The 14,661-nt window shown below is 45.7% G+C and overlaps 1 protein-coding gene and 1 long non-coding RNA gene across 2 annotated transcripts in view; one reads left to right on the top strand and one right to left on the bottom strand.

Moving 5' to 3' along the window:
- RASGRF1 (Ras protein specific guanine nucleotide releasing factor 1) overlaps window positions 1-14,661 on the top strand; it is a 100,388-nt gene that overhangs the window by 25,869 nt on the left and 59,858 nt on the right. Inside the window, 4 exon segments of the mRNA XM_038418022.2 lie at window positions 3,359-3,465; window positions 4,891-5,038; window positions 10,889-10,981; window positions 12,408-12,661. Coding sequence (XP_038273950.1) covers window positions 3,359-3,465; window positions 4,891-5,038; window positions 10,889-10,981; window positions 12,408-12,661 — 602 coding nt within the window.
- Window positions 13,315-14,661, bottom strand: part of LOC122456186 — a 57,567-nt gene continuing 56,220 nt past the window's right edge. Inside the window, exon 3 of the long non-coding RNA XR_006274900.1 lies at window positions 13,315-14,559. This is a non-coding gene — a long non-coding RNA (uncharacterized LOC122456186). The remainder of the gene's footprint in view (window positions 14,560-14,661) is intronic.

Genomic DNA, 14,661 nt, shown 5'->3' with positions numbered 1-14,661 from the left:
GCTCATTCTGAGAGCTGGGCTGCTGCAAAGCTTTTTAAAACCAGTATTCCCTGGATAGCCCTGGAGCGGGAGGAGACTTGCTCTCAAAGGAGAGCTGTCATTGCTGGTACAACATAAGACCCTGTTTAGTTAGAATTACCTCGAAGAAATGGGTTAAATTACAGGAAAAAAGAATTTTCAGAATCTCAAACTTCACAAGCTCTGCACAACTGTATTAAAAAAGGAAACATAATGGAGATGGGGAAATAAATGTGTGTGTAAATGGCTCTGTAGTTTGATAAACAAGCACATTCTGTGTCGAAGACTCTTCATCATCAGTAATAGCATCTTCAGGGGGGAAGAAAAATAAGTCAGTGCAAAGAAAACACAGTTTCTTCATTCTGCTGCGGTATGGGTTTGTTCCTGAGTAAAACAGGTACCATGTTCTCCAGGAAAATCAGTTGTGGCAGACTTGCTGCTCTGCATCCATGCCCCACGGAGGTTTGAGTTTAGACTCCCTGGCAAAGCAGTGAGATGTTTTGCATGCATAAAGTGAGAACAATATCCCCTTCCTAACAGGGCAGCATGCCTGCGTGACGTGAGCGAAGCCGGCAGCCCTGCTGACAACATGGCGTGGTGGAGGAAGGGAGTTCCTGAGGGAAAGAGGGTGACTTTTTTTTTTCTTGCAAGCAAGATGCAAGAATACTTTAGAAGGATAAATCTTGTCCATGGGATCAGCAGTGGAAAGGGACTCAGGGAGACATCTCAGGCGGAAAATTCTTTGTGAGATGGTGGGAATAACCTGGCATTAGGTGGTGAAATCAGCACAAAACTGCTGGCATTTTCAGAAAAGTTCTGGAGACGTCACTGAATACATGCAAACCCTGCGGGTGTGTGTCGGCGGGGGGGAATCTCCTTTCCATGACCGGTACAAAACACTGAAAAGTTCTAGAGGCTTTGAATGCTAGAACCCCTGGGGTTCTGTGTTTTAGGTTCAGGCTGCAGTCACCTCTTCCCCACGCCATTGCACATCCTTCCCTGTGCTGTGCACTGTAGCTAACACACTAGAGCGGGTTTATGGTACACATTCCTATTTCACTAGCTGGGGAGAGCTTCAGGACTAAGCTCTCTTGCAGATCTAGTTAGAAAACTGCAGCAGTTAGAGAAGGGTGATAGATTCCCACCTCTGAAAGGACCGTGTGTTGGAGCATGTGAAGAGCCTGCCCCACCTGGAGTGATGTACAGGAGTTCGCTCGGGGTCAGGAAGAAATAGAGCAGACCCTGTTGGTATCCAGTGATATGCCAGTTATTGAGACAGGGTAGCTAGCCAAGCCGGCCTTGTTCTAGATGACAGGCATCACTTCAGTCTTTCCCACAGGTCTGTATAAACTAGCCATAGCAGACAGATTGTGCAATACACTCATGTGCTCTCGGCATCTGCCTGGAGCTGAAGGTCAAAGCCGCCTACAAACTCCGGGTAGCCCAGCACTCTGCTCCCGGCCTGTGGAGCAACAAAGGCCTGTGCACAAGGCCCCCCCATTGCACTGGACTCTTTCATTTCTGAGCTGAATGAAGAGACCTCATCCTAACCTACAAGGGCCAGGCCTGGAGACGTCAGAGGCTGCCTCTCTATCCACAACGACCCACCAAGACAAGTACTCTTGCAGCCCGCTGCAGCTAGCCAAGCCCAGAATAAGGTTCTCAGACATGGGGGCCCAGCGTTTCCAGCAGTGGGATCCGGCTTTGGGAATGCTGTAGGGAGGAGACCAGACTGAGGCCACACCTGTCCCAAATCCAGGTTTAACTGAAAACCTCTCCTCTCCTCTCAGTAGTGACACCTGCCTCTGGCCACCCCAGGAGGTGCCTGTAATGGAAGTTAGGACAAAAAGAGAGAGTGGAGGAAGAGAAGGATCAGAACAGGTTGTGGGGGACGTGGGAATGGGGGCAGACGGAGTAGAGCACCTTTGGGGAACACTCAGGGCTGCCTTGTCCAGCACTTGGAATATCACTGTGATGAGCAACTTATGGCAGGTAGGTAGATAGGCATGCCTGATCCTGAGTTACCTGCAATATACAGTTAGCACATTTCCCACAATAAACCCTTCTAACCAGGGAGAGAATTGCTGTGAAATGTGTGTGTCTTGTCTACTAGCTGACAAAAAATCCAAATTCAAAAATAAACGGCCATGGTCCCTAACCGAGCTACTGTCTGCCTGTAATTACTGTACCCGCTTATGTGGCTCAATGGAGTTTGTGCTAGCAGGCATCCTGTTACCTGGAGGTCTCAGAAATATTTAGACAAATCATAGAATCATAGAAGATTAGGGTTGAAAGAAATCTCAGGAGGTCATCTAGTCCAACCCCATGCTCAAAACAGGACCAACACCAACTAAATCATCCCCGCCAGGGCTTCGTCAAGCTGGGCATTAAAAACCTCTAAGGATGGAGATTCCACCACCTCCCTAGGTAATACAAGTGAGTAAGCTGCAAGCTGTTAGTTTTTTGCTGAGATTTCTGTTAATTCAGGTTTCTTGCTAAACTTTACTACAGACCAGAAGCTAATGGCAGAATGAGCATGTTCTAGCAGGGTTTGTATGAGTTCAGTATAGTGTCTGACATTAGAGTACATTACCTGTTTCCTAGGAGACAACAGGAAAGCTCATGAACAGCGAAATCCTGGTTCCTGTGCTGGCTGCCACCATGATCACAATTAACACAAATACTGTAAATGTCAAGGGAAGCTAAATATAGTTAGCGCACTGAGTCTTATTGTGCTGTTGGCCATTTGAGCCTTGCTTTCTGCTACAAGCACATGAAGTGGGGCCTGTACTGAATGTCAAACCAAAGTCAAGGCATCAGGGATTGAGTTTAGGACATGCTGTGCCATGGTACGTCCATGGTCATGCCTCTCATTGCCATTCGCACGTAGGCAATGGCTAAAGGCCAGGCTGAGATTCCCCAAGCCTGCCACAGGGGATTGCCGTTTGTACCTCCCTGTGCCAGTTCAGCTCCAGGGGCCAGGGTGAGATTTACTCCGAGAAGCACTCACCTGGCTTCTCTCCTGGGTAGCTGCAAGCGGATCGCCCTGAATGTATATGGCAGATTCTATTTGCCAGTAACAGAATTCAGTCGGACCCTCTTCCCTGCCTCTTTCTCATTTCCACCTTCATTCCCATGTACAATGTGCTGACCTGGCCTTCCCACAGGGCGCCACTCTCTTGTCTGATGCTTTGGTTACAATACGTTTGTTTCGCAGGCTCTTCTTAGGCAATATTTCAATGAGCTTCAATATGAAATCAAACATGGATGATCATAAAGTAAAAGTTCTGTTCCTAGTGACCCTAATATGTTAGTAATAATAGTATCTTTGTTTTTGCAGCATTATTTTACTGTTAGTTTCAACCATGATAATCAGAAAACCCTGGAGCTGAGGACGGAGGATGCCAAAGACTGCGATGAATGGGTAGCAGCGATAACTCACGCAAGGTATCACCTTCTGAAATCGCAAACGCCAGATGACCTGGAACATTTGGCTGCCAGGTGCAGAGCAGCAGTTTCAGAGTCCAAACACGACTGCTGTTCAATTAATGGAAAACAATGGTTTGGTGAAGGGGGCCAAATTGTCACAACTCCCTGCTGTTTAAACAAGCTGCAGTTGGTCGACCTGGGGCTTGCTCTTGCAAGAGGCTGATCGTTCTGAACTCCCACTGGTGTCACTGGGAGTTGAAGGAGTGCGGCACCTTCATGGGAGCAGAAATGTGTGTGTGCAGGAGGCCCAGCTTCAAACCCTACTGCTCTGGGGGAGCAAGAATTCTAAGGGCCTGATCCTGGCAGCTGCTCTGTGTGGATGGATTCCAGGTAGGTGCACCCACAGGCAGCAGCTGGCAGGATCTGGCCCAGGTTAATAGTTGCCTCTCTCTGACCTGACTGACTGACCAATGGATTAGACCTAACTTTGGTTTCAGAAAAAGTTACTTAATTTTTGTTCTGATCTAAAGAAAATCTGCAAAGAGCAAAGATGAAAGAACAGCAACGGACAGAAATAGATACTCAAAGCCCATGTTTTCCTGGTTTGAAAAGGGGAGTGCAGCTCATTTACAATTCTTGGGTGGGAGAGTCCGTGCAGCCAGCAGCCTGCATCGCTAAGGAGAAATACCCAGGCTGGGGATGGGGGGAGAAGATGTATAGTATTTGTGGGATGTTGGATAAACATGTCTGCTGCAGTCTCTTAACAAAGGTGGCTGTTTGTAAGAAAAGAAAGAGCCAGCGTCTTCCCTTCTGCTAAATTCATGGAACTTGACTGGCAGCTGTGACAGGAGAGGGGAATCTGGCCCTGAACGTTTTAATCTCTTTGCCACGTCTCTAGAAGTCACGCGCTCTCTGGGTTTGATCCAAGTTCAGATGCTGACACCTCTCACTTGTCATCAGTTCTGACGGAGTGTATGGAGCCAGGCATTTCCGCACCCCATGTCAGAGAAGGGCATTTGCCTGGCGGAAGAGGCTTCTTGCCTGGTGATAAGGAGCTAGGAAAAACTGCAGTAGTGGCCCTGATCCTGCGTAGCTTTACTCACACGAGTAATCTCATCAGAATCACGTGAGCAAAGTTATGCATGTTCTTAAGTGTCTGCAGTATCAGAACCAGCAGAACCAGATCCCGCATGACTTAGTCTGGCAAAGCTTCCGACCAGCTTCAACAAGCCCTTGGCCTGAGCAAGGCTTGCAGGGTCAGATCTGTAGAACATTCAGCGCTGGCAAAGCGTCCAGTGGTTCCTGAGCCCCTCGCCTGTAGTGGGCTGGTGTTCGTAACAGCGGGTACCATAGCACAGACTCAGCGAGCAGCAGAGAATAGAGAGCAAGGAGGTAAAGGATGGAAAGGGAGGAAACATTTTAACTGATGTGTCTATATAACAGTTATAGGAATCTTGCTACAGAGCATGAAGCTTTAATGCAGAAGTACCTCCATTTACTTCAGATTGTGGAAACCGAGAAAACTGTTGCCAAGCAACTAAGACAACAGATTGAAGATGGGGAAATCGAGATTGAACGTCTGAAATCGGAGGTAAAGAGCCCAACTCTCCAATGATACTGATCATTCTGAATTCAAAGCAAGAAGCACTGTTGGTTCATTTCCAGTAGGTTACAGGAAACATGCAGGTCACTTGGTCATATGGGTGTGTTTATCACCTCATTTATTCTGGCATAAAGGCGAGAGAAAAGGACCATAGTCATTGAATGGATGGAGTTACACCAGGAAGAGGATTTGGCCCTATGCATTTATATTGTCCTGCAAATTCTGCTACTCAGGGTCCCTGCAGTGGGTTGTCAAGGTGTTTTCTAGTGTCATTTGCAATGTTGGTCTAGCTGTATTGGTCCAAGTACATTAGAAAGATGCCCACCAGGTGTTTCTAGGATCATGAAATTTTCAACAGAATCTGCGATTCCATCTGAACCAATGACTTCTCTGACTCTCCCCTGCCCTGCCCCTTGTGTGGTTATTTACAGCAGTGCAAAGGAGCCATAAAACATTCTCTTTTGGAATTGGAGGCATGCCACGCCCATTTTGCAGTTACTTTACACAGTTGCCAGTGACCACAAGAGGTACAAGGCAGTGAAAATTCGGCACTATTTCTAACAATCAGTGGCAGCAGTTCAGCCTATTGGATGCATGCTTCTGCCTAATGCCTGGAATAGAATGCCTGTTTGTGCTGTATGTAACACATAGGTGAGTGATTTTAAAAAGCTGATTATATTTTACACGACAAGGTTAACGCTGGTGGTTTGAGGTGGTGGGTGGAGAAAAGTAGAGAATTCCTGTGTTATTTTTGCCTGTTGTTCTATGTAACACAATAATTAGATGTCCATTTACTGTGAAAACTTTCATAAAGAAGTCAACAATTAGATGGCTAGAAACAAGGAAAAGGAAAAAACATGAAAATGGATATGACCTGCTGTTTCTCGGGCCAGGTCAAGCTTTGTAAGTGAATCTCCCTTTGCTATATACAAACTGCCATCACCTTGGTACCTAAATACATTCAGGGCAATTCATGTTAATGAATGCTTTATATTAAATTGACAATTCACTAAGACTAAACAAGTGGCTTTAAAAAGAGAACTGCTCTGAAAGCGTTTCTAAGTGCTGCATTGCCTTTAAAACATTGCAGCTGTGGCATATGCATCAACTTAATGCATTGTAACTGTAAATGTGCAGGATACAGCAGGAATAGAGACTATGGAAATTAAAACATGCAAAGCAACAAAACACAAAAATTATTCAGCAGAGCAATACTAAATACGAAAGGGGGAAATCATTAAGGTAATTTAGACTGAAGGCAGAAGTGTGGGGATCTATTATACTTCATATATTTGCCTCTATTGTTAAGAGTGTAAACATATGGGTGTATGTTCCCCAACTTGGCATCCCATTAATGATATTATGAGCTGTACAGATGACTAAAAGCTCAGTTCCGTATCTCTTGTTTTACCATTTCAATCGATTTTTAAGCTGATGGTGTTGTAATAATCAGGGTGAACCAGTAGGTGGCACTCCTCCTTGAGCCCCTACTGACTACTGCCCCAACCTTACTGCCCAGTGCGGGATCACTTCAGGATGAGTCATCACGGGAGGAGGGCGGGAAACCGTTTTCTTCTCCTGCAAGAGAAGAGGGTTCCCATCCCAAACCGGCGTCTCGAAAATAGTCACGAACCAATGCGCTGAACGTTTTTTGGATCAGGTCAATCAAAAGGGAACGTTTTAATAATTTCAAAATGTTTGGTTTAGATTTTGCCCTTTCTGTATATTTTACCTTTTTTTAGTAAAAATTACCTAAAATTTCGAAACCAAAAGTTGTGCTGAACCGAAAACAAAACTGTTCAGTTAGAAAATGTCCAAGTGGGACGCTTTGACAACTCTGAAACTTTGTTAAAACAAAGTTCCGATTGGGAGATTGGTTGAAACGGAACCTTTGTGGACAATCCCTGACCCACACTGGTCCTAGCACTCCAGGAACTAGCCGGGAGAGTTGTTAACGGTCCCATGGCAGTGTTCTACGCAAAAGAGTCAGCCCTGGGATCCTGGTTACTTGGGATACTGATTCTTCCTTTTTACATTTTAATGGTGCTTGATTACAAAAGTCTCTGGGTGCTCGTGCACCAGCACCCCCCCCCAAGTAATCAAAGGAATTCCCTCTCCCCCAGGAACTATGCCCGCCCACCTCCCAGCCAGCAGCCCAAGGTCAGAGAGAAGCTTTGGGCCACATCCTACAAATCAACAAACTCTGTCGGAGCAGCAGGGGGAGAGAACTCCATAGCTGAGGGGCTTCGCCACCAAGAATGCTTGGTTACCAGCTGCCTTGCCCTGAAATCTGGTGCCTGGTAGCTCAGTTTTCCCAGCTGAGCCCCGCTGTCTGTGCAGTGCCTAAAGCAGAGCCAGCATCTCAGCCAGGACCCTGGGCTTTAGAGATCAGTACAACACTTTGAATTACACCCAGAACTGAACAGGCATGCAGAGCAGCTGGCAAAATAATTACAGCTAACAAACCTGGGGTGTCCTGGGCTGTCTGTGGTTGGTTCCACTATGCAGGGCTGGCAGTGAGAAAAACACACTCCACTCTCTGGACCCTGGGTGCAAGCTGGTGCATGCCAAAGGCAGAGAAGTGAGCTCTTCTGAAACACCCGGATGAGTCCGGCATAAACGTCACCTCTGCAAGGGTTATCTTGCAATATGCAAAGAGGGAGTAAGCGCCATCCACAGTACCCGCCATTTGGGGGCAGGATTTTAACGAGAATGTCACTGAGCCCCAGTCCTGCAGTTGGATCTACCTGGGGGCAAATGCGCACACTGCAGAACAGAAAGGCCGAGCTGACCCTGAGGAGCTCTGGAAAAACAACCCCACAATCCGGTGTACTGAGATTTTGTAATGCAGGCTTTATTATTTACAGTCGTCACTTCCTAAGTGTTAACACTTGGAATTAAAAATAGCTAGCTGGTGTTTAACCCCTGAGGCCTGGTAGAGATGGTAAAAGAAACCCCAGGGACCCATGGCAGTTGTTAAATAAAAATACAGCTGTTGCTGCTCTCCAAAGCAATGGATGAAATGAGCTCTCCTAATATCCATTTTCTGCTGTTAATCTCAGCTGGGTCAAGTTTTCCATCCCGCCTGTCCCTGGCGATTAAGTCCTCAGTGATAATTATTGACATTTTGATAAGGCAAATATGGGAGTTGTGTGCAAACCCTAAATTGGCCAAGGGATTATGGATTAAAAATGCCAAGCAATCAATAATCTAGGAACTGGCCAAGTGCTAGCAGTTAATTAGCACTTCCCTGAACCCAAATGCATTTGATTTTACCTTGTGGTTTTTTTCCCCTCTTCGGTGTTCTTTGAAGTAGAGATCAAATAATCAGCTTCTGCTTTAATGAGCAAATTCTGCTTACTTGATTTAAAAAAGAAAGAAAAGAAAACCCAGCCCTTTCCCACACTGTGTATTAGTCAGATGATTTAAGCCTCGCTCCCAGCTCGGAGAAGTAATTTCACCCATTAGATTGTAGGAAATCTGAAATAATTCAGTTTTGTCATTAATGTGCTGTCTTTGATAAATGCTAATTATTAATTAATTATGCCGTTTTGCGGCTGGCCCTGTGGTGCAGTTGGCAGAGCTGTGGAGACCTGCTTCCAAGTGAGGCATTTGCTGTTCTGGAGCCAAACCTTAGAACTCCTGTTGCTTGGCCTAGCAAGGGGCTGGGAGCATTATGGAAGAGATACTCAGGCCAGATCCTGCATAGTTCTGATTGCTTCCGAGTAGTGCTGAACCCCAGCAGCTCAGAGAACGCAAGGGCGCTTGGAACCTCTTGAGAGTGCTCAGCACTTTGTAGGTTTGGTCCCTTAGGCCCCAATTCAGAAAAGCATCCTTGTTCAGCAAAGCACTTGAGTAGGCACATAAATCGAGTGGATTGAAACATATACTTAAAGTTAAGTACATGCTGCGGTGCTTTCCTGAATAAAATGCTTCGTGCTAGAGCAGAGCGGTGGCAGTCTGGGTTGCTCTGTATGAACTGCTGCAGCTGGCTGTGCAATGAAAATTCAGCTGCAAAGCATCCTGTCGTCTGTCAGTCATAAAATAGGTTTCAGAGTAGCAACCGTGTTAGTCTGTATTCGCAAAAAGAAAAGGAGGACTTGTGGCACCTTAGAGACTAACAAATTTATTTGAGCATAAGCTTTCGTGAGCTACAGCTCATTTCATCGGATGCATTAAAATAAGAACTGGAAAGGGAGATTTGAAAAGTAAAAGAGGGCCCTGGAAGGACGGAAAAGAACCACTTCGCTCCATCTTGTCTTTCCTTTGAATCAGCAATTCCTTGGCTTGGAAAGCCCCATACCCATACGGAAAGGCCTGATGGAACTGGATAGAGAATGTTACAACCTTGCTGTAGCGTTTGTAATGCAGCCTATAGAAGTCTATTCAGAAGTGCAATTTCTTTAGGTTGGTTTAAAATTCTGTAGAAAGGCACCCCATTCTGTATTAAATTCTATATGTTAAAAATCACTTCTATAGGAACCTATTTAATTTCTATAGGGGTTACTGATTTAATCCCTAGTAAATTCTATAGGGCTTTATAGAGATATGGAAGAAATGTTTCCTGTTAGGGATACAGCAGGTGTTCTGTCAAGACCCCAATTGCCCAAGATTCTAACCGCTTTGTCAGAATGGTCTTGGCGCAGTTCGAACCTTGGAGAAGGCCTGTTTTGGATATTCACACGGTTGCCCCCATGTGACAGAAGCTATTTCAATTTCAAACTCCACCCACCTTCTTCTGCCTCTCCTCTCTTGTCCTGAGATGATGTTCTCTGCCTCCTTGCACTGGTGACCCCCAATAATCCAGCGTATTGTCATTTTGCACCATAGTCACCCAGTTCTCCAATACTAGGACAGCACATTGAATAGAGCAAGTTGATTCCTTGTTGGAAAATTGTTTTAATTTTAATTTTAGTTTTATTTGACAAAATTGAAAAAAGTCAATTTTTTTTTCAGTTTTGTTCTTTGAATTATGGTGTTTTCTTCCCCCCCCCATTCCCTCTTTTCCTGCCCCGTTTTCATTGGCAAAATGGGGGAAGGAGAAAGGAAGGGAGGAAGATTTTTTTTTAAAAACTGAAATTTTTTTGAAAATGAAAATTTAATAGCCTAAAATGATCCATATAAATGTTCATGCAAAATGGTGAATAAATGAAAACTTGTTCATTTTTGAAAGATGCAGGATGAAAGTGACTTGAGAATTTTCTGCAGTTTCTTCCCACCCTATTTCTTGACAAGCTCTGTCTGGAGACTTTATCATAGAGCAGTTGCCCAGTTTTGCATCTGGTATCTGGCAACGTTTCTAGCCTAGAACTGTTACATCCTATTTCCCATTTTTTAAAATATCGTGGATAAAATGTGTTCAGCCTATATTTCAAATACATTCTAATACGTACAACTGGTTTATTTTGTTGATCTTTACGATACTCTTGTCGTCTTTTCATCAGTGCATCCTTAGTGCTTTCTCATTAGAGGCAGAATCAACACGATCTGTTACATTGTAATTTAAAACGGAATCAGGGCTAGATCTCAGCACTGCACGGGAGTCGAATGATTTTATCACGATTCACTTCTGACCCTTGGAGTTACTGGCTGGTGCCTGCATGAAACTGGGGACAGGACTTAGCTCACACATGTCTTTTCACTTCCTGTGCTCGTGTACGGAGATGTCTCGCAGTGGCGGTGTTGGACCTGTTGGTCAGCGTGTTTTCCTGTGTGTTTATATTATCCATTATGCAAGGCACTGAATTTAGCCGTATAGAGTGGAAATCTGTCAACTTCGTAAAATTTGTTAGTCTCTAAGGTGCCACAAGTACTCCTTTTCTTTTTGTGTGTTTATAGATTGCCTCCTTGCTTAAAGATAACGAGCGCATCCAGTCCACTCAGAGCAGTGCGCCAAATGACGATGACAGCGATATCAAGAAAATCAAAAAGGTTTGTTTTGTCGTGTTAAAGACGTTCGCAGAAGTTGTGACTAAACCCTGGCACTGGGTACTTGCTAATGACCTTTAAGGAGCCGTGACATGAACACTTGACTTGAAATTTATTTCAGGGAGTGAAGCTTGGTCTTTGCTACCTGTTGCGGTGTTGACTGGGCTGGGCTGTTCGACGAGCCGTCCCCACTCTATGAATTCATGAAGGAGAATGTGCACCACTGTTCTGTAAAGCTTTATGTTAATTGTCTCTGTCTTCTTCAGTACTGACCCCTTCTGCTGTTGGCGTGGGCACCTCACTGCCCTAATGTTGCCGGAGCCTAGATGAATAGCCCTGTCTTAAATCTTGCCACATCAGTGTAGTAGGGACCTGTGAAAAGTAGGATTCCCTGCAGGCAGAGATTTACAGACTTCGAGATGCTGCAAGGAAATTGTGTTAGAATGGATTATTCCTTGCAGAGAACAAATAGTCCTTTAAGGGAATCACTATATGTTATACAGCCTGCTCTAATATTTCTAAAGCTACCAGCAGAAAATGAGTTAAATCTGACCATTGCAGGAGAGCATCTTGGGCTAACTACATCTTGCACACAAAATCATCACCGTCTCTTCTTGGGGTCAGTTTCACCTGCACAGAAACCTGGTCCTGCAGTTACTCCGCCCCATGGAGAACTCGCACTGACTGCAGTTAGAGTGACACATGTACAGGAGAAGGAGTCCTGGCTATGGCCCTCTCAGTTCAGAGCTGTTGCATTGTTGGGATGCCTTTGTTTGTTGTGTAGGAGATTTCAGCCTTAAAACATTGCACTTTCAGGTTTAAGTGGGTGTGCGGGGCTGGCTGCATATATCTGTGTGTGGCTAGATCTAGATACAGATTTGGGTATGTTCCAAAAGCTTTTTGTTTTTAACTTAGCAAATCTGTCTCTGTGTGTGCACAAACCTACTGGTTGATCAATTAATTGGTAGATGGACAGATATGTGTTAGGTACTGGGTAGGTTGGGTATTTTCATATCCTCATAGTCCTGCTGACAGTATAGGGCTCTGTACTTTACATGTGCAGTGGAAGGGGAAAATGTTAATGGGGTTTTCTTTTCATTTAATAATGAGACTTACATTCATCTTTGTAAAAGGAGAAAGAGGCGATCGTATGCAACAAGAAAGTGCATTTAAATGAGTTATTGTTCATTTCCCTGCAGCGAGGATATACAGAAGTACAGATAACAGAAACCGTTATGTACGGTTCAGCACAAAGCCACATGAACATCATTAGCATATCTGCTGTACAAATGTATTGAGGTAGAACTGCCACACAATAGTCCGTTAATAGAAGAGCTTTTTGCACCTAACTTTGCACCTAAGCTGCTGCATAAATGCTAGCCCAGGCTATCATGTAAAACCCCTAATGAGATTGTCAATCTGTTAACAGGTCCAGAGCTTTCTACGGGGCTGGCTATGCAGGAGAAAATGGAAGACGATCATTCAGGACTATATCCGATCTCCTCACGCTGACAGCATGAGAAAAAGGAACCAGGTTGTCTTCAGCATGCTGGAGGCAGAAGCAGAATACGTTCAACAGCTGCACATTCTGGTCAACAACTTCCTTCGCCCGCTGAGGATGGCAGCGAGCTCCAAGAAACCTCCCATCACCCACGATGATGTCAGCAGCATATTCCTGAACAGGTGAGTGCTGTTCTTGGATGACCCATGCTCAGGGGAAGCTGGCCGTGTACTGATGGTAACGGGACAGGATGCAAAGGAAGCAGGGGTATATGCCCAGTCCCCCCTTCACAACTGGCTGCGTGGTGATTGCAGGCACTTTTGCTGGGTTTAGAGCGCCTGGTGTCAGTTACTGTCCAACCAGGGAGCACATTCCTGTGTCAGGGAGGGCAGGGTGTCAATGGATTCACTGGACCTGCCATGGGATTTTGGTCACTCTGATGAGCGCCTGCAGGCCTGGGCAGTGCCCGGCAATGTTCCCGATGGAGGGGTTCCTTGACAGAGCTTTCTGCAGCTAAGCATTCAGAGTCACCCCTAAGGATGCTCTTTCTCTCAGGAGCAGGGCTTTCAGAGGCCTGGGGAGAGTGGAGGAGTGAGTGGGAGAATATAAGGTTTCAGAGTAGCAGCCGTGTTAGTCTGTATTCGCAAAAAGAAAAGGAGTACTTGTGGCACCTTAGAGACTAACAAATTTATTAGAGCATAAGCTTTCGTGAGCTATAGCTCACTTCATCAGATGCATGTAGCTCACGAAAGCTTATGCTCTAATAAATTTGTTAGTCTCTCTAAGGTGCCACAAGTACTCCTTTTCTTTTTGGAGAATATAAGGAGACTCTTGGCCCCCCCCTTGCCTAGCCTGTCGCCTACATCAGGCCTTTTCTGCATGGACCAGATTTAGGAGTTTCTCAGCTCACCTACCCATCCCCCAGTCCTCTTCTTACTTATCCAAAAACAACTTCCAGTGTCCCACACGGGGGAGCGTGAGGCCAGGTGATGAACAAATAGCCTAGACCTTGAAGAGCAAATAAATAGAGGAATCAGCTTCCCTGATTTGCCATAAGGTGCTTCTCATACCTAAGATTTCCCCTAGTTTTTGGGTGGCTCCAGTGCATACATCAATCCCACCCACGTTCCAAGCGTAAAAGAGTCCCCTGACGGCTCTGCTCCCTGCAGCAAGGGCGGGGGCCTGGTATCTAACTAGAAAAATGTCACTCAGCTCCCTGCCACAGGAGGAAATCCAAATGTGCAAAGGAGTCTGTTGTGCATACAGTGAAATCTCTCAGGAGCAACTGTGTGTTCATGCACTCATTGAAAACTGGAGGTGCTTGTTTTTCAAAAGAGTTGAGTTCTTTGCCAGCGGCTCTGTCCTGAGACAATGGGACATGCACCGGGACTGACAGCTGAAGGAGCTGAGTTAGATTGCTTTGGTTTCCCATTGGCTTTAGGCAAGAGAGCTGAGCTTATCTCTGTATAATGAATGGGTCACTGAGGAAAAGGAACCAGGTTGTCTTCAGCATGCTGGAGGCAGAAGCAGAATACGTTCAACAGTTGCACAGAAGAAAAAGGGAAGGAGAGAACATACTATCTGGGAGATGTTTTGTATAGAGAGAGCAGGTGTAATCTCTCACCTGTGGTCTGCATAATGCTCTGTGCTTTGAGCGACGCTGCATGTCAGAGTCACCACGAACTGCACAGAGCCCAGTCCATCCACAGGGCCTGGCTGAGGAGGAAGAATTAAGATGCGTAAATCTGGCCTGGGCCAAACAAAGGCATAGCCAAGTGTGTCACTGTGACATGCCAACTTTAACAGTAGCTATCCCTGCTGAATTCTGCATGAGGACATCGACTCTTGGACAGATCGTAATACAAAGTCCTGCTCTAGAGCTGGTCTTGCTAGAGAGAACGGAAACCCGCCATGGCCGACATCTGCCCAATGGGTAACATCTGGTGTGTGACATCCCCTAGACCACAGTTCAAGTCCTCGGCGGCTGGGGTACAAAGCTCTTTCAATAAAGTCGTTTCTGGCCCACTCCAGTAAGGTTCCCAGTGGATACGCTCAGTCTGATGTCAGCCCTAGCAGGCCCCTGGTGTGGGAGGGGAAAGTTTAGCACCATGTTACTATTTACTACACAAGTTGATCATCTGTCTCCCCCTCCTTCCCCTCCACCTCCTACTGTACCCCCAGA

Source organism: Dermochelys coriacea, chromosome 10 (assembly GCF_009764565.3).
Source record: "Dermochelys coriacea isolate rDerCor1 chromosome 10, rDerCor1.pri.v4, whole genome shotgun sequence".
Taxonomy (NCBI): domain Eukaryota; kingdom Metazoa; phylum Chordata; order Testudines; family Dermochelyidae; genus Dermochelys; species Dermochelys coriacea.
Note: the sequence above shows the minus strand (reverse complement) of the source record. Positions and strands in the feature narration are given on the sequence as shown.